General features: G+C 44.8%; 2 protein-coding genes across 2 annotated transcripts in view; one reads left to right on the top strand and one right to left on the bottom strand.

The window, feature by feature from the left end:
* Positions 1–11,027: 11,027 nt before the first annotated feature.
* LOC124035259 (small integral membrane protein 15-like) lies at positions 11,028–12,886 on the bottom strand. The gene is made up of 2 exons (XM_046348706.1): positions 12,704–12,886; positions 11,028–11,868 (listed from the first exon to the last, which is right to left on the bottom strand). The coding sequence occupies exon 2, from the start codon at positions 11,834–11,836 to the stop codon at positions 11,612–11,614; it is 225 nt and encodes a 74-aa protein (XP_046204662.1). The 5' UTR covers positions 11,837–11,868; positions 12,704–12,886; the 3' UTR covers positions 11,028–11,611.
* A 3,409-nt stretch (positions 12,887–16,295) lies between these two features.
* The window catches only part of LOC124036527 (zinc finger SWIM domain-containing protein 6-like), an 80,059-nt gene continuing 76,870 nt past the window's right edge, over positions 16,296–19,484 (top strand). Inside the window, exon 1 of the mRNA XM_046351222.1 lies at positions 16,296–17,084. Coding sequence (XP_046207178.1) covers positions 16,658–17,084 — 427 coding nt within the window. The 5' untranslated portion in view covers positions 16,296–16,657. The remainder of the gene's footprint in view (positions 17,085–19,484) is intronic.

The raw sequence follows: 19,484 nt of genomic DNA, 5'->3' as shown, positions 1-19,484 counted from the left end.
TAGAGACAAAGTAGAGTTGCAATTCAACAACTCAGACACAAGAGGTATTTGGCAGGGTCTACAGTTAATCACTGATTACAAAAAGAAAACCAGCCCCGCCGCGGACCAGGATGTCTTGCTCCCAGACAGACTAAATAACTTCTTTGCTCGCTTTGAGGACAATACAGTGCCACTGACACAGCCCGCAACCAAAACCTGCTGACTCTCCTTCACTGCAGCCGATGTGAGTAAAACATTTAAACGTGTTAACCCTCGCAAGGCTGCAGGCCCAGACGGCATCCCCAGCCGCTTCCTCAGAGCATGCGCAGACCAGCTGCCTGGTGTGTTTACGGACATATTCAATCAATCCATATCCCAGTCTGCTGTTCCCACATGCTTCAAGAGGCCCACCATTGTTCCTGCCTTAACCCATCTGGACAAGAGGAATAATTATGTGAGAATGCTGTTCATCGACTACAGTTCAGCATTTAACACCATAGTACCCTCCAAACTCATTATTAAACTTGAGACCCTGGGTCTCGACCCCGCCCCGTGCAACTGGGTACTGGACTTCCTGACGGGCTGCCCCCAGGTGGTGAGGGTAGGTAACAACATCTCCACCCCGCTGATCCTCAACACTGGGGCCCCACAAGGGTGCGTTCTGAGCCCTCTCCTGTACTCCCTGTTCACCCACGACTGCGTGGCCATGCACGCCTCCAACACAATCATCAAGTTTGCGGACGACACTACAGTGGTAGGCTTGATTACCAACAACAACGAGACGTTCTACAGGGAGGAGGTGAGGGCCCTCGGAGTGTGGTGTCAGGAGAATAACCTCACACTCAACGTCAACAAAACAAAGGAGATGATTGTGGACTTCAGGAAACAGCCGAGGGAGCACCCCCTATCCACATCGACTGGACAGTAGTGGAGAGGGCAGTAAGTTTTAAGTTCCTCAGCTTACACATCACGAACAAACTGAATTGGTCCACCCACACAGACAGCGTTGTGAAGAAGGCGCAGCAGCGCCTCTTCTACCTCAGGAGGCTGAAGAAATTTGGCTTCTCACCAAAAGCACTCACAAACTTCTACAGCTGCACAGTTGAGAGCATCCTGTCGGGCTGTATCACCGCCTGGTAAGGCAACTGCTCCGCCCACAACCGTAAGGCTCTCCAGAGGGTAGTGAGGTCTGCACAACAAATCACCGGGGACAAACTACCTGCCCTCCAGGACACCTACACCCCCCAATGTCATAGGAAGGCCATAAAGATCATCAAGGACAACAAACACCCGAGCCACTGCCTGTTCACCCCGCTATCATCCAGAAGGCGAGGTCAGTACAGGTATATCAAAGCGAGGGCCGAGAGACTGAAAAACAGCTTCTATCTCAAGGCCATCAGACTGTTAAACAGCCACCACTATCATTGAGTGGCTGCTGCCAACATACTGACTTGATGGAAATTGATGTAAAAAATATATCACTAGCCACTTTAAACAATGCCACTTAATTTAATGTTTACATACCCTACATTACTCATCTCATATGTATATGTACAGTGGGGCAAAAAAGTATTTAGTCAGCCACCAATTGTGCAAGTTCTCCCACTTAAAAAGATGAGAGAGGCCTGTAATTGTCATCATAGGTACATTTCAACTATGACAGACAAAACGAGGAAAGAAAATCCAGAAAATCACATTGTAGGATTTTAATGAATTTATTTGCAAATTATGGTGGAAAATCAGTATTTGGTCCACCACAAACAAGCAAGATTTCTGTCTCTCACAGACCTGTAACTTCTTCTTTTAGAGGCTCCTCTGTCCTCCACTCGTTACCTGTAATAATGGCACCTGTTTGAACTTGTTATCAGTATTAAAAAACACCTGTCCACAACCTCAAACGGTCACACTCCAAACTCCACTATGGCCAAGACCAAAGAGCTGTCAAAGGACACCAGAATCACAATTGTAGACCTGTACCAGGCTGGGAAGACTGAATCTGCAATAGGTAAGCAGCTTGGTTTGAAGAAATCAACTGTGGGAGCAATTATTAGGAAATGGAAGACATACAAGACCACTGATAATCTCCCACGATCTGGGGCTCCACGCAAGATCTCACCCCGTGGGGTCAAAATGATCACATGAATGGTGAGCAAAAATCCCAGAACCATACGGGGGGACCTAGTGAATGACCTGCAGAGAGCTGGGACCAAAGTAACAATGCCTACCATCCGTAACACACTACGCCACCAGGGACTCAAATCCTGCAGTGCCAGACGTGTCCCCCTGCTTAAGCCAGTACATGTCCAGGCCCGTCTGAAGTTTGCTAGAGAGCATTTGGATGATCCAGAAGAAGATTGGGAGAATGACATATGGCCAGATGAAACCAAAATATAACTTTTTGGTAAAAACTCAACTTGTCGTGTTTGGAGGACAAAGAATGCTGAGTTGCATCCAAAGAACACCATACCTATTGTGAAGCATGGGGGTGGAAACATCATGCTTTTGGGCTGTTTTTCTGCAAAGGGACCAGGATGACTGATCCGTGTAAAGGAAAGAATGAATGGAGCCATGTATCGTGAGGTTTTGAGTGAAAACCTCCTTCCATCAGCAAGGGCATTGAAGATGAAACGTGGCTGGGTCTTTCAGCATGACAATCCCAAACACACCGCCCGGGCAACGAAGGAGTGGCTTCGTAAGAAGCATTTCAAGGTCCTGGAGTGGCCTAGCCAGTCTCCAGATCTCAACCCCATAGAAAATCTTTGGAGGGAATTGAAAGTCCATGTTGCCCAGCAACAGCCCCAGAACATCACTGCTCTAGAGGAGATCTGCATGGAGGAATGGGCCAAAATACCAGCAACAGTGTGTGAAAACCTTGTGAAGACTTACAGAAAACGTTTGACCTCTGTCATTGCAAACAAAGGGTATATAACAAAGTATTGAGATACACTTTTGTTATTGACCAAATACTTATTTTCCACCATAATTTGCAAATAAATAAATAAAAAATCCTACAATGTGATTTTCTGGATTTGTTTTCCTCATTTTGTCTGTCATAGTTGAACTGTACCTATGATGATAATTACAGGCATCTCTCATCTTTTTAAGTGGGAGAACTCGCACAATTGGTGGCTGACTAAATACTTTTTTGCATCACTGTATATACTGTACTTTTTTGCCCCACTGTACTCTATATCATCTACTGCATCTTGCCATCTTTATGTAATACATGTATCACTAGCCACTTTAAACTATGCCACTTTGTTTACATACCCTACATTACTCATCTCATATGTATATATTGTACTCAGTACCATCTACTGCATCTTGCCTATGCCGTTCTGTACCATCACTCATTCATATATCTTTATGTACATATTCTTTAACCCTTTACACTTGTGTGTATAAGGTAGTAGTTGTGGAATTGTTAGCTAGATTACTCGTTGGTTATTACTGCATTGTCGGAACTAGAACACAAGTGTTTCGCTACACTCGCATTAACATCTGCTAACCATGTGTTTGACAAATAAAATTTGATTTGATTTGATCTGCACTGATGTGATGGAAAATGTGACAGGTGAAACAAATAGACCTACATGGCCTGAATCTGATTGCTTTCACCTGTCCTGTGTCTTAAGATCTGTGCAAACGAAGGAAAGGAGATGAAGAGAAGAGGCCATGTATGTTGGACATAGTCCTCTACGGCCTCATCCATCCACACGTCTAATCTATCTGTTATCCCTGGACCAACGTGTGTGTCTGTGTAGTGGTGCCATTTGTCAATGTCCACTGTCTTCAGCTCTGTGAAGAATAATGGATTCGGCTGGAGTGGAATGGTGATGGAATGTTGACAGATTGATGTTGCTTGAAGCTTGTCCATCCATTCATCCTTCACAACAGCAAATGTGCATTGCATTCGCCACAGATCATCTCTCTCTAGCCGCTGCATTCATAATGTAGAGCCTAACCTCTAACTCTAACTCTAACTCTAACTCTCACTCTCACTCTCACTCTCACTCTCACTCTCACTCTCACTCACTCTCACTCTCACTCTCACTCTCACTCTACCTCTAACTCTCACTCTCACTCACTCTCACTCTCACTCACTCTCTCTCTCTCTCATTCTCTAACACTCTCACTCACTCTCTCTCTCTCATTCTCGAACTCTCTCACTCTCTTACTCTCACTCTTACTCTCACTGTCACACCCTGACCTTAGAGAGCCTTTTTATGTCTCTATTTGGTTTGGTCAGGGTGTGATTTGGGTGGGCATTCTATGTTTTGTAATTCTTTGCGTTTGGCCGAGCTTGGTTCCCAATCAAAGGCAGCTGTCTATCGTTGTCTCTGATTGGGAATCATACTTAGGTAGCCTTTTTTTCCTACCTATGTTGTGGGATCTTGTTCTTGTATTGTTGCTGTTGAGCCCTACAAGCCTGTACGTTTCGTTGGTTTTCTCTTTCTTGTTTTTCCTGGTTATCATTAAAGAATATGAGTAACCTACCTCACGCTGCATCTTGGTCTCATTCGAACTACGGTCGTCACTCTCACTCTCACTCTCACTCTCACTCACTCTCACTCTCACTCTTACTCTCACTCTTACTCTCACACACACACACTTCTGGGAATGTGAAACAGACATCATTAAGGAATGTTGTGAGAACCTTTACTGCTCAATCATTTTCCCTTCATCCCTTTATCCCTCTCTTCATCTGGATGTCACTGTGCCTGCTCGACTTGTTTAATCAGCAGTTCCCCCCCAAATAATTGGTGTTGGTCCTGCTAGTAGTGCTGTAGAATACAGAATGGGACAGAGGGTTTTAGTATGCCTCTCAGCTCATCTCCCTTCTGTTGCCTGTGATATCTGACCTATCCTCTCCTATACGGCTTGACGTTGATTTGGAGGGCATTGTTAGCGGAGGGCTGCAATTAGATGAGGGTGTCAGTGAGGGGCGGGGGGCTGTGGTTGGTGGGTTAGGGGGCTGATTTACATTTAGGGGGGCTGTGGTTGGTGGGTTAGGGGGGCTGATTTACATTTAGGGGGGCTGATTTACATAAGGCTTAGCCCAGATTTGGACACACTCTGAGAGATCTGAGGAGCAGGCCTGAGGGCCACGAGCTAATCATCCATGGCCTGTCAGAACACTGTCACCCCTCGTGTGTGTGTGTGTGCGTGCGTTTTTCGCGTACGTGCATGCATGTGTGTGAGATCTCAATTGTGTTTGTCTGTGTGGGTTGTTTTTTATGCACTTGATTACATGTCTATTTTCCTGTATTGATGTTTTAAAAATGATCTCTCTTTCTCTCTCTCATTGTTTTCTCAGGGTGGATAGTCTGGGCCAAGTGGGTGGTGGTGGTGGTTAACGCTTCAGAGTTTGAGTACCTGGAAGGCAGCATATCCTCAGAGTGGGATGGTAATGTGGGGACATCTCTGGGTGGGGTACTGACATTTTAGCTGTATGCTATATGGATGCCTGCTAGTCTCCATGCTACAGTCTAAGTCAAGGGACCTGTGAATCTGGGGCTCGGAATACCACTGTAGTAAAGATTACACAATAGTGCTAGGCAACAACAAACTGTACTGGAACAAACATGAATCAACTATTTATTCAGAAATGTATTCATGAATGTATCAAGGGCACCCTATCTGACAATCTCAAAAACTGTTTCCATTTTCCAGACAACTAGATAGGAAAAGTTCTCTGTCTCTGACTTGCTTTGGAGAAGGAGGGAGCGATAGATGGAGAGAGAGAGAGGTTAATCCAAGGATCAGAGTAGAAGAGATCTACTGTCTCTTTCTTTATGCTGTATAGTAGTTTAAATGTGTACATTACTACAGTATCCTCTCTGCTTAGACTGGTAAATCACAGAGATGCCATATTCTAGATGTTATCGTGTCATGTATCACACTGGAATTCTAAAGAAAGCAAACAGGCAAAATTATGTTCAGATCACTTACTATTTAGTTAGATATTGTGTTACTTTAACTACACAGTTAAACAAGTGATTCAATACCGTTACATTGGATGTCACGTGTAACGGACCGTTTACACTATGAAGCGGCATCGCACAGTGAAACATCTGAAGCTATTCCCTTTCTTTTTTTTCTTTTCTTTTTTTTCTTCTTTTTTTTACCCCTTTATCAATGAAATTTCGTGGCATCCAATTGTTATAGTAGCTACTATCTTGTCTCATCGCTACAACTCCCGTACGGGCTCGGGAGAGACGGTCGCTGGTGCGACTCCTGTGGTGGAGTTGCACCCGGACGACGCTAGGCCAATTGTGCGTCGCCCCATGGACATCCCGGTCGCGGCCGGTTACGACAGAGTCTGGGCGTGAACCCAAAGTCTCTGATGGCACAGCTGGCGCTGCAGTACAGCGCCCTTAACCACTGCGCCACCCGGGAGGCCCGCTATTCCCTTTCAATGGTAGGAAAGCGAGAGAACGGAGTGGGAAGGGGACCGTTGAGCGATCCGAGCAAGGGCGAGGGAGCTGAACAGGGCCGGACTAAGATTAGGGAAAGCTGAACTTTATTCAAATCCTCTGCGATATTGCGACGCGACTGACCATAGCTTTCAACCCCTGCTGGATTGACTGACAATGGCTGTTGATACGTAGCACCCACATGAGGGCGAGACTGGCGTGGCCAAGCTAGTGCTGCTTCTATAGTGTAAATGACCGGTAACTGTTCATTTTGTTTGTGCAGTGGTATGGGTGTTCTAACTCTCGTCTGTCTGTTCCCTTCTCCAGGAAGCAAGGAAGCAGCCCCCTCATTGAAGTGCGTACCCCTGCTGTGTTTGTGGGAACTCTTGGGGACTGGGTAAGGGGAGGGAAGAGTCTAGGAGAAACACTTTGTTTAGCTTTTTCTCCATTTTCAACAGAGCCACGAAATTTTGGGGGACGGGTGTTGAGTAAATAGCTCTGTCTTTCTGTGTCCATCTGTCTGTTTGGCAGACGATGGGACAGGTTGTGGTGGGAGTAAATCATAGAGAATGATAGAGGCCTCTAGTGGCTAAAAGGCTGTGTTAGCATGGGTAGCACCATTGAGGACTTCCACCATTTTAATGTAGTCAACTGGGTGGGACTTTGAACTTCATTGTCTGATCCCTCCTGGTGACCCTGTTGGAGTCATGTCCAACCGGGTCATCAGGAAGGATCAGCCAATCGTGAAGAAGATAATTGACTACTTCAAAAGGGAGATTGCCTCAATGGCGCTGCCCATGCTGTCACAGACGCTATAATGGCACAGATATAAAGATGAGCCCTCTATCTATCTCTATGGGCTCAACAGTCACACTTCTCATTTTGGTGGTGTCCCAAATGGCACCCTATTCCCTATGTGGTGCATTACTTTAGACCAGGGCCCATAGCTAGACGTCAAAGGCTATGCGTACGTCACAGAGCAGGATCAAAGGATTAGCCTGCTAACTTTCCTATTCTCAAACATGGAGGCTATGGGAAAGCCTCTACAAGGCTAATACCCAGGCAGCCCCTCTCTGTATACTCCATGCCAATGGTCAATGCTGTTCCTACCTCAGTGTTGCCAGAACATTCTATTCCAATTTTCGGTGTACTGTCTGCCCAGTGCAGTCGTCCACAGCTGGACAGTGGTGTAGCCAAAACCGCTCCCCTGGCACTTTATGCCCCCCTTCCTTAACGCTTAATTTTGTCCCTGTCCAAGTTGACAAAAATTCATTGGATTAAATCATGTCATTAACAGGCTGGAAAAGCGGTTGCATATGCTCGCCTCGCTCCCCAAAGCAGAGCTGTTTGGCCCTGGTCTCCCCTCTCCCTTCACAGCCAGCTAGTTCACCTGCCAACACACAACAGCAAGAAGTCCAGACATCCCTCCCTGGCCATGGCTCTCTGGCTCTGCCAAGGCAAACTAACACCATGGACTGGATAGTAGCTTTAGCTGCCGCTGATGTGTGACGTTCAGGTTTGAGCTCTTATGGATGAGTTGTTAGAGGACTCCTAAATATCCCCTCAAAAAGAGTGTCTGATATTAAATCTGTGTGTGTGTGTGTGTGTGTGTGTGTGTGTGTGTGTGTGTGTGTGTGTGTGTGTGTGTGTGTGTGTGTGTGTGTGTGTGTGTGTGTGTGTGTGTGTGTGTGTGTGTGTGTGTGTGTGTGTGTGTGTGTGTGTGTGTGTGTGTGTGTGTGTGTGTGTGTGTGTGTGTGTGTGTGTGTACAGCTTTTTTCCATCTACGTATCATTGCAAAAATCAGAAATTTCTGTCCAACAATGATGCAGAAAAATTAATCCATGCTTTTGTCACTTCTAGGTTAGACTACTGCAATGCTCTACTTTCCGGCTACCCGGATAAAGCACTAAATAAACTTCAGTTAGTGCTATATACGGCTGCTAGAATCCTGACTAGAACCAAAAAATGTGATCATATTACTCCAGTGCTGGCCTCCCTACACTGGCTTCCTGTCAAAGCAAGGGCTGATTTCAAGGTTTTACTGCTAACCTACAAAGCATTACATGGGCTTGCTCCTACCTATCTCTCTGATTTGGTCCTGCCGTACATACCTACACGTATGCTATGGTCACAAGACGCAGGCCTCCTAATTGTCCCTAGAATTTCTAAGCAAACAGCTGGAGGCAGGGCTTTCTTCTATAGAGCTCCATTTTTATGGAACGGTCTGCCTACCCATGTCAGAGACGCAAATTCGGTCTCAACCTTTAAGTCTTTACTGAAGACTCATCTCTTCAGTGGGTCATATGATTGAGTGGAGTCTGGCCCAGGAGTGGGAAGGTGAACGGAAAGGCTCTGGAGCAACGAACCGCCCTTGCTGTCTCTGCCTGGCCGGTTCCCCTCTTTCCACTGGGATTCTCTGCCTCTAACCCTATTACAGGGGCTGAGTCACTGGCTTTACTGGGGCTCTCTCATGCCGTCCCTGGAAGGGGTGCGTCACCTGAGTGGGTTGATTCACTGATGTGGTCATCCTGTCTGGGTTGGCGCCCCCCCTTGGGTTGTGCCATGGCGGAGATGTTTGTGGGCTATACTCAGCCTTGTCTCAGGTTTGTAAGTTGGTGGTTGAAGATATCCCTCTAGTGGTGTGGGGGCTGTGCTTTGGCAAAGTGGGTGGGGTTATATCCTTCCTGTTTGGCCCTGTCCGGGGGTGTCCTCTGATGGGGCCACAGTGTCTCCTGACCCTTCCTGTCTCAGCCTCCAGTATTTATGCTGCAGTAGTTTATGTGTCGGGGGGCTAGGGTCAGTTTGTTATATCTGGAGTACTTCTCCTGTCCTATTCGGTGTCCTGTGTGAATTTAAGTGTGCTTTCCTCTAATTCTTTCTTTCTTTCTCTCTCTCGGAGGACCTGAGCCCTAGGACCATGCCCCAGGACTACCTGACATGATGACTCCTTGCTGTCCCCAGTCCACCTGGCCGTGCTGCTGCTAGAGTTTCAACTGTTATGCCTTATTATTATTCGACCATGCTGGTCATTTATGAACATTTGAACATCTTGGCCATGTTCTGTTATAATCTCCACCTGGCACAGCCAGAAGAGGACTGGCCACCCCACATAGCCTGGTTCCTCTCTAGGTGTCTTCCTAGGTTTTGGCCTTTCTAGGGAGTTTTTCCTAGCCACCGTGCTTCTACACCTGCATTGCTTGCTGTTTGAGGTTTTAGGCTGGGTTTCTGTACAGCACTTTGAGATATCAGCTGATGTACGAAGGGCTATATAAATAAATTTGATTTGTGTGTGTGTGCGCGCCCTTCACAGTAGCTGGTGAGGAACCAGAACTACAGGGAGCACACAGAAGGCAAGGCGAGGGAGGTGGAGGAGAGAGACAGCTGCTTCCTAAGGAGTACGAGGAGGGGCTGGTGGCTTGGCCTACTCAGACCATAGCCCAGTGCCATGCCGCCTTCAGCTTCGGCTAGCCAGTGACCAGCGAGGAGCATGTCAGAACAGCTAACATATTCCAGCCTGACTCCTGGACACCCACAGCCAAGATATACACACACACACACACACAAAAAAACAGTATTGCGATACTAGAATTTCCAGGGTAAAACATAAAACCTGAAGCAGTCTGAACTCTATGGTCTTTTAAAAACCTGCTGTTGTGTGAACTGTTTACCTTATTAAGAAATGTCTGCCTATGTTTGGATCCTTATTTCCTTGCCATGATACTGTTACCTAACGCACACAATGGTACACACACACAGCACAGTATATACACGAAACAGAACTTCACAAGTTTCCTTCCATCCTCACCACCATTGTTCAGTGACCCACCTGAAAAGACTGGTCAATTGAAAGCAGCAAGGTAGAGGAAGGAAGCTTCATAATCCCTCTCCTTTAGTATAGGGAACTTGGGGCTGGAAGGTGGACTGGATCGTATTCATTAGTGCACACCTTAGCAAAATGCTTGGCAATGGAAACCGGTCATTTCAAACAAGTTTGACATAAGTGGTTTCCAACCACAACACGTTATATTACGGTTTGCAGTAATGAATACAACAGACATGATGTATACTAATGGGAGCTCTCTTACATGAAAAACCTTTTGTGTTGAATCGGGGAATACTTGATATAGCGCGTGGCATTCATGGGGTGTAGAAGACACATTTTCTGATCTCCAACTATAAAGGCTTTGTATACAAGTTGTGTTGTAGGTAATCAAGGTATATTTGATGATTTTTTTGTGGATTGTAAATTAAACTACCAGGCTTGAGCAAACTGGGATGTGATGTAATTGCTGGCAAGTAGGTGGTAGTGTTTCTCAGTTGGTAGATCATGGCAATTGCAATGTCATAATGGTGGGTTTGATTCCCGCTGGGGCCACCCATATAAAAAGGTATGCACACACTATTGTAAGTTGATTTGGATAAAGTGTTTGCCCAAATGGCATACATATAAATATTTTCAGTGTGACACATTTTTAAAAATGTCTTTACATATGTATGATATACACCTCATCATCTGACACTACAAACCTTTTAACCAAATATTGTTTTTAACTACATGAAGCCCATGCATGACAACTGCCTGGAACACATCTTGGTCAAGTTCCTGCCCGAGTTCATACCAGATCTCAAAACAATTGGATAGGTGTTTAATTATCAGCTATGATATAGCAGTCTATGCCCGACTGAACAGTTGATGACATAAAACCAGTGGTTGATGCAGTACAATGCCTGCGCATCAAGTCAGGTCGGAACTCAACCGTTTTCAATTAAGCGTCATACAGGCAGGGTTATGGGGAATTATGTTTTGCAAGAAATTACAAGCCTATTTTATTTAGATCTTCATTTAATAAAAACATGCAAGTGATTCAGAAATTTAACAAGTCATTTAAAATGGAGATAAACAATCAAAGTAGTTTATGAAATCATTGGAATGGAGTTGTTACAAATGGAATGCTAAGTACTGCAACACCCCCATAATCAGAATCCCGGTTCACACGCTGATCGCCCAATCAAATGAGCCTCCTCTGTCTATACAGTTCCCTCTCAGCTCTGTAAGGCCACCATGTAGGGCCTACAATCCTTCCTACACTGGACAGGAGTGATGGTCTGTGGTCCTGCACTGGACTGGGTTGAGGAGGCGAGGGGGAGCAGTGTTGCAAGTGAAGAGAGTGTTGAGCATAGCTGTGTACTGTAGCTATTATTTCTCCCTCCACAGCTCAGTCTTTCTTGGTCCGCTTGGCCTTGGCGATATTCTCCTGACGTTTCTGTTTCTTCTTCTGTTCGCGATCGCGCACTTCAATCATCTTGGCCAATTTCCACGACAACAGGGCGCTGGCGATGAAGAGGGGTGTAAGTGCCAGGATGACAGTGGTCAGAAAGCCGTACGGGTCCTTGGCCGCCCATTCCACCAGGTACTCCGCCCACGCCCGCATGTCAATCATCCTGATCGCCAACAGCACCTCTAATCCCAAACCTGGAACAAGGAGAAGGTTTATTATTTAAACATAAGAAGCTAGCAACAATACATTGCCACTGCCTACACACTGTTGCCCTGCTGAACATTAAACTGCTGACTGGGTACAATTTACTCACCACCAACAGGTGCTGCTACTCCCCCCCAAAATAAACACACTTATCTTTTCCTACTAGCACCGACTTTGATAAATTGTTGAGGGGAAATGTACTTTATACGAATGATGCGGTCTCACCTATCTTAAGATGACTGCACTAATTGTAAGTTGCTCTGGATAAGAGCCTCTGCTATAAATTACTTAAAATGTCAAATGGAAGTAGCCTAGGCTCTGTTGCTTCACCCACACAGTTTCAGAATCTGGTGACATCTTTTAATTTCAAATCTAACCAATGTTATGTTTACATTGGATGTCTTGTATGCTAGATTACATACCTACCGTGTACTGGTATACAAGTGGAAAACAGTCAAACTGCCTCTGTAATTTTAAAGTCTCAACCACAGATAGTTCCACGCCCAAAATAGTTATTCCATGAGCATGAAATAGCCTATGCACAACGCACTGAATATACACATTACTTTAGTACTGGAGAAGCAAAAGACAGATTGCCTCTTTACAACTAACATTAGCTTAGCCACTAACCGTTAGCTACATAACAAACTCAGTTAGCGTCTGTAATCAATTACGCTAACGTTAGGTAGGTAGCTAGCTAGCTTATTTGCATTGTAAAACAGCCTCATCGCCCTAGCAACTTTGATCTAGTTTCGCAGTAAACACAGCGACAACTATTTAAATCAAGGCTATATAACAGTGGTATAATTAAGTTAACATACTCACTTAACAGAGATTTTTGTTTTTATCCCACGCTGATCCGGCACCCTAACACCAGGAAGTTGGTTCTTGCTCGTGGTTATGACGTGTACAGCCTGGCATGGCATGTATGGAATTGTAGTTTTATTGTGATAGAAGGATACCAGTGACTTCATACTCTAGACAAATTCAAGAAAGTTCATGCGTGCGTTTGAGCAGATCCCTTTTGTCAAGCCGCTTTTCATTGTGTTGCACTACTGGACCAAAAGTGGGCTTGTTCGACATTGTAGATCAGTCAGTCAATCACCATTTACCCACAATGCATCATGGATTTGATGGTCTTGAGCTGATCACTTTTGTCAAGTCGGTGACAATCGTCGGTCACTACCTTTCAAAGTGTATTGTATTATAGGTACCAAAATTGGTATTGTTCGATGTTGAAGCCGATAGTACAGGCGACTGCTGATTGACTGAGAGTTGTGTAAAGTACTTAAGAAAAAAAGTAGTAAAATACTACTTAAGTAGTTTTGGGGGGTATCTGTACTTTACTATTTTTGACCATTTTTACTCCACTGCATTCCTAAAGAAAATAATCTACTTTTTACTCCATACATTTTCACTGACACCAAAAAGTACTCATTACATTACAAATGCTTAGCAGGACAGGAAAATTGTCAAATTCTCACACGTATCAAGAGAACATCCCTGGTCATCTCTGCTACCTCTGATCTGGCAGATTCACTAAACACAAATGCTTATATATAAATATATAAATATATATATATTGTGCCGTCTACTACTCAAATCACGCTAATCATTATTATTTGTAGCTCATTCAGTCACCATTTACCAACAATACATCATGGATTTGATGCTATCGAACATGGCCTATTGGGTGCTTTTGAGTGGATCACTTTTGTCAAGTCGGTGACCATCGTTAGTCACTGACTTTCAAAGTGTGTTGCATTGTGGGAATAAAAATTGTCTGACTTGCACCTAAATGTCGACTGCATGAAGATCGCCAACGATCTATCATGGTCCAAACACACCAAGACAGTCGTGAAGAGGGCACGACAAAACCTTTTCCCCCTCAGGAGACTGAAAAGATTTGGCATGGGTCCTCAGATCCTCAAAATGTCCTACAGCTGCACCATCAAGAGCATGGTTGCATCACCGCCTGGTATGGCAACTGCTCGGCATCTGACCTCAAGGTGCTACAGAGAGTAGTCCGTACGGCCCAGTACATCACTGGGGCCAAGCTTCCTGCAGTCCAAGACCTATATAATAGGCGGTGTCAGAGGAAAGCCCATAAAATAGTCCGAGACTCCAGTCACCCAAGTCATAGATTGTTTCCTCTGCAACCGCACGGCAAGCGCACAGAGCGCCAAGTCTGCAACCGCACAGAGCGCCAAGTCTAGGACCAAAAGACTCCTTAACAGCTTCTACCCCCAAGCCATAAGACTGCTGAACAACTAATCAAATGGCCACCGGAATATTACATTGACCCCCCCCCATTTGTTTGGTACTATTGTACTACTATGACCCCACATGTGACAAATAAAGTTTGATTTGATTTGAAGTTTTGACTGCAATTCACTGCAAGTTTCAGCATTTGCTGTTAACCAACTTCATGCTGCAGTCAATCGCCTGCATTGTGGGAGGCTCTATTATCAACAATAGAGTAGATATACAAATATTATGTGATATTTGAGGCTCTCTCTCACTAATTGATTATACAATGTACACACACCACAGGAGGTTGGTGGCAGCTTAACTTGGGAGAACGGGCTCGTGGTAATGTCTGGAGTGGAATCAGTGGAATGGTAACTAATACACCAAACACATGGCTTCCCATGTGTTCGATGCTATTTCATTCTCGCCATTCCAGACATTATTATGAGTCATCCTCCCCTGACGCACATATATTTCAGTTTGTGATTGTGTGATCAGGGGGTTGGAGACATGTTTATTTCAACATTAAAAGGAACAACTTTTATTTAAGCTACCCTTAAGGTAAATATAATTTACTTAAGTAAAGTTACTTTGAAAAAGTAGTTCACTACCTCCAAATGACTTTCTGAAAAATGATCATGTGTAAATCTGAAATGTCAATGACTACAAATTGCAAGAACAAATCATTTTGCGGTCATATGTTAACATAAGGTGTAAATTAGCCTATTAAACACAACTACATTTCCAATGAGAATTAGAATTCGGCAAATGTGTTGCAAAAGGAAATGATTGCCTACTTCCCCCATATTTTATTTTTGGAAAAAAAGTAGTGCAGTTCCAATAGTTAGCTACTGGCAAAAACATTTAACTACTGAAAACACTACCTAGATTTGAAATGAGTTAAACTACCACCAATCTGCTGCAAAATGTAGTTAACTTACTGGTGGAACTACATGTAGTTCATTACTCCCCAACACTGGTTACAAGTGTGCTTCTTTGAAGGCAACCATCTTGAGACCATGCTGTTTTGACAATTGTTTGGGGTAGGCCAATGTTGGAAAGTGCTCAAAACGCAGGCCTATGTAACATTATCTGCATCAGTGTTTGTTTATTTGAGTTTAAACCGTAGAAGGCAGTGTTAAATGTCATTTGAATCGATGGCCAAAAGTTTTGGTCACCAGTTTTCTGATATTTAATGAGAAAATAACAAGTTGAACTTCACAACAAAGGAGCATCAGGCTGTCTGAACTTCCTGTGTGGAAGTATTGAAACCAAATCGGGGTTGGTCACACCTGCAGTTCAAAGGCTTCTGCACACAGGGGAGGAGAGGGGGTTCGCCTGAAACGCATGCAGGACAACCAGACAGGCAAATGCACATACCAAGCAGAGAGTTAGATCAAATTATGATTTGCCCACTTGGAATGTGAACCTTTCTGGGCCTAAGCTTAGTTGACTTTACAAATGATATGTATTGGTAAGTTGTTAACAGAATATTCCTTATTTAATCAGTAATATAACATTTTTTTTACTCAGTCATGTTGGTGCTTGAGCTGTGAGATGGATGAAAAGGCTGCTACGAACTGGACAAATATAAGTATTTATGGTTCCATTTCTAAACCAGCCTATTGTTTCAACACAGCATGTTATTCTATCAGCCTATACCAAAGTCTAGGCCTATAGGCTAGTTATAACGTTAATCTATTCACAAACCCTTTATAAATATGGGCATTCATAAAAAGGTACCCCAGTTAACTTACAAAACAGGAAAAGAAAATGAAGGCACTTTTGTGAAACGTGTGTGCATGTGAGTCCTTGAGCTAGAATGCAATGTTGGAATGTATTCTTGGTATTTACTTTTGTTCATTAGACAGAAAAAGAGAGAGGCCATTGTTAATTGAATAAGGCCCTTATTGATAAAATGATTAGAGAATGGACGAGCCGTCCATCTCCTTTACGTTCCTCCCACGCCCTCTCCCTCACTGACAGTTGAGCCCTCTGAACTTGCTAAGAAAACAACCCAGTCACTCGTGATGTTATTGAGAGGAGAGAGCCTACGGTTGTAGATGTCTTCTTCAATACCAAAAATGCGGCTTCAACTCTTGCCCCTTTAACCCCTGTGGGAAACTATAAGACCGCCCTTGGATAAGACCCCGCCTTTAAACTCAAACACTAACAAACTTCAGAGTATTTTCGTCTTTTAGTATCCCCCACCACCACACACTGGGGCCCCGCCTTCTCGCTCCGGAATGGCTTCACAAAGGATTTGCCGACGTTTGGGAATTCCGCCTATAGCTCCTTTTTTACCGACACTTGTGCGCTGGAATCGGCCCAGGATGACCAAGGATCCCACCCATCTCGGTTAATTTGACAACACAAAGGACTTCGCCGAACCCAAAAGAAACCGCCTACTATTCCAAATAAGGGTCGTCTCTCCATGTACGGCAAACAATCGGTTGGAGTGCCCTTTTCTCTTCCGTATCCCGTTTATATGATCGGGGAGACTGTGCTGCAAGTTACAGCGGTGCAATCATGGCGGAGCGAGTCCAGCAGCCCCCGGCCAAGCGGCTCTGCTGCAGGCCCGGCTACAACCCGGCATGCAGACAGGGGCAGCGGGCTGGAGGAGTACTGTGTGGCGGTCCGGGGTCCGCTCCAGGGGGATCGGGAAAAACACACAACCCCGAATCGCTGCTAGACATAGCGGCGCGGAGAGTCGCGGAGAAGTGGCCCTTCCAACGGGTGGAGGAACGGTTCGAACGTATTCCAGAACCCGTCCAGAGAAGGATCGTGTACTGGTCCTTTCCGAGGAGCGAAAAGGAGATCTGCATGTATTCTTCGTTCAACGCCGGAGGAGAAGAGAGTGGAACTATCGGGGAAAATCATGAAGAGACTCAGCTGCCTTTCCTACGGGGTGTCACTCTGCTGGAGGGCGGCTGGGTGGACAACGTACTGCAAGTCGGTGAGTATCTATCGCTAGGCTACTGGGAAATATGATGCTTGCCGGGGAATAACAGTTAGCTAACCCACGTTGGTATATCTGTCATGTGGGAGAGAGAATTGACATTATCTACCCGCATTCATTCCATGCTATTCTGTCATTTCCAGTGAAGGGGGCAGAGTAACGAACAGTTTTCCCTTTGTTTTTGCCCAGTGCGCATATACAATTGCCCTGAGCCGTTCCCATTTGAACGCATAGCACTTTGTTCATATTTTTGTGATCGTTTGTCTTTTCAGCTTTCTGTCCACCTCCAATGGGTAACCAAACAAAAGCCCCCATATCTGTTCACCACTGGATAAATTGTATATATGTAGAATGGTTGGGAGGGACAGCGATTTAAAGCCACAGCGCTTCTATTTTGTTTGCCAAACACCTTTTGTGAGATGTAAGCTTTTTTTTCTACTGCTTTTCAGCTTTCGTGGGAGATTTTTCCAAGCACGAGAAAATGAGTAGGCTATGAGATGGCACGAGCTAGTGTAGGCTATGCCATTGCCAATATCGCACAGTTATGCGTCCTATTCCATAATGCATTATTTGTAGGATATCGAGTCTAAATAAATATAGGCATTTAGCCTGCTGTGGCCTCAACCCTCCTGCCTCCCTTTACCAGAGCCATAATATTCCTGCATTCATCAGTGCAATAGGCTCAGCTGTCACTCTGCCTCCCCACCCTTGGAAACACTTCAGCATTTTAATTTCATTACCCTCCCCAGTTCATCTGAATTCTAATGCAATCTGCAAACTTGATTACATATGCAGGATCTTTCCCCGTCCCTCCTCCCCTGGTTCTCTCCCTTCAGGAGGATCTGTATTTCTCCAGCTCTTTGGGTCTTGGATCATATGTTGTGCACAACAGTATCCCTCCACCAGCTCGTAGCTGTTTACCAGATTCCTTCGCATTAATGCTTATTTGTGTGCTGCCTGCTATGTTGCCATGTTAGCAAATGAGTGTTGGTTCAGATTTGGTGAGGTGTGTGTGTGTGTGTGTGTGTGTGTGTGTGTGTGTGTGTGTGTGTGTGTGTGTGTGTGTGTGTGTGTGTGTGTGTGTGTGTGTGTAAAAGAGGGAGATGGATGGAAAGAGGAGTTTGTGTGTTGTCTGTCTCATTCTGCATGCTAGCAAGGAGAGGGAGGATGACAGGTGAACCCTCAGCAGGAGGAGGGCCTGTTGTGCTGATTGCAATTTTCGCCCCCCAAATTTTTGCAGGTAAAATAAAGTGATAAATAAAAGATGCAATCTTCTCCCAGGGGATAGGCTGCCACAGGAGGAACGGCTTAAAAGCAGGGTGACATGGGAGGGAGGGGACTGTCAACCGCTGGAGGATTTGTCCAAAGTGTGTGTGTGTGTGTACTATTGGGGTGTTGATGAAAGACAGTACATGAACAGAGCGAGAAGGCAGAGGTTGTTGTGTGTAAAAGCTAATCTAGTTGAATGAGTCTGTACTCTCCCCAGTGAACAGCTATAAAATGCTCCATATTTACTCCCCTAAGGGCAACTACCAGCCCCCTGGTCTCCTGATTATTTATCTGTTTCTCAAAGACATTAATCACCCCCCTGTACATCAATGCTGAGTTTGAAGAATAGACCAGGGGGAGGGATGGGGGATGCAGTATAAGGAGAGAATGGGTAGAAGAGATGGAGAGAGAGCGAGCCCCAGGACAGCAACACAATTAGACCCAACCAAATCATGACAAAACAAAAATGATATATGGCATTGGCTATGTACAGACTCAGTAACTATATGCACATTGTTACAACACTGTATAATATATATATATACACATACATATATATATTTGAAATGTCTCTATCCTTTGGCATTTTGAGTGTAGTGTTTACTGTAAAAAAACAACTTTTGTTTTATCTATTTCACTTGCTTGAGAGAGAGAAATCCAGTGGCAATCGCTGGACCCAGGTTTGAGTCCCTTTACTAGAGCCCTAATATACCTGCATTCATCAGTGCAATAGGATCAGCTGTCAGCTGTCACTCTGCCCCCCCCTCCCCCCACACACACAGCCATTGATTGATTGATTGGAGGCCACAGCAACACTAGTGGACAATGCTGGAAAGCCTGTAAATGCACAATGCCTCAAAGTGCCCCAAAACTCCTGGCCCTAATTATGAGCTACGGAGTGGACTATGACATCATGTTGCAGTTATCTGAAAGTAGTTGACTTCATGCTTTTGCGGTGTGCACGTTTGTGTGCCTCCTAGTAAACCATGTCTTAAGCATTTATACAGCAATAATGAGTGCACAAGCAGTAGTGTCATCAGTTTGTATTTCATCCCAATTTAGGCCTTCACATCGACTTCATATCGCATATAAATCACCTTTATTTATCAGCAGCATTGAGCTGAACTT

The sequence above is a fragment of the Oncorhynchus gorbuscha genome, linkage group LG05 (genome assembly GCF_021184085.1).
Source record: "Oncorhynchus gorbuscha isolate QuinsamMale2020 ecotype Even-year linkage group LG05, OgorEven_v1.0, whole genome shotgun sequence".
Lineage (NCBI taxonomy): Eukaryota > Metazoa > Chordata > Actinopteri > Salmoniformes > Salmonidae > Oncorhynchus > Oncorhynchus gorbuscha.
Note: the sequence above shows the minus strand (reverse complement) of the source record. Positions and strands in the feature narration are given on the sequence as shown.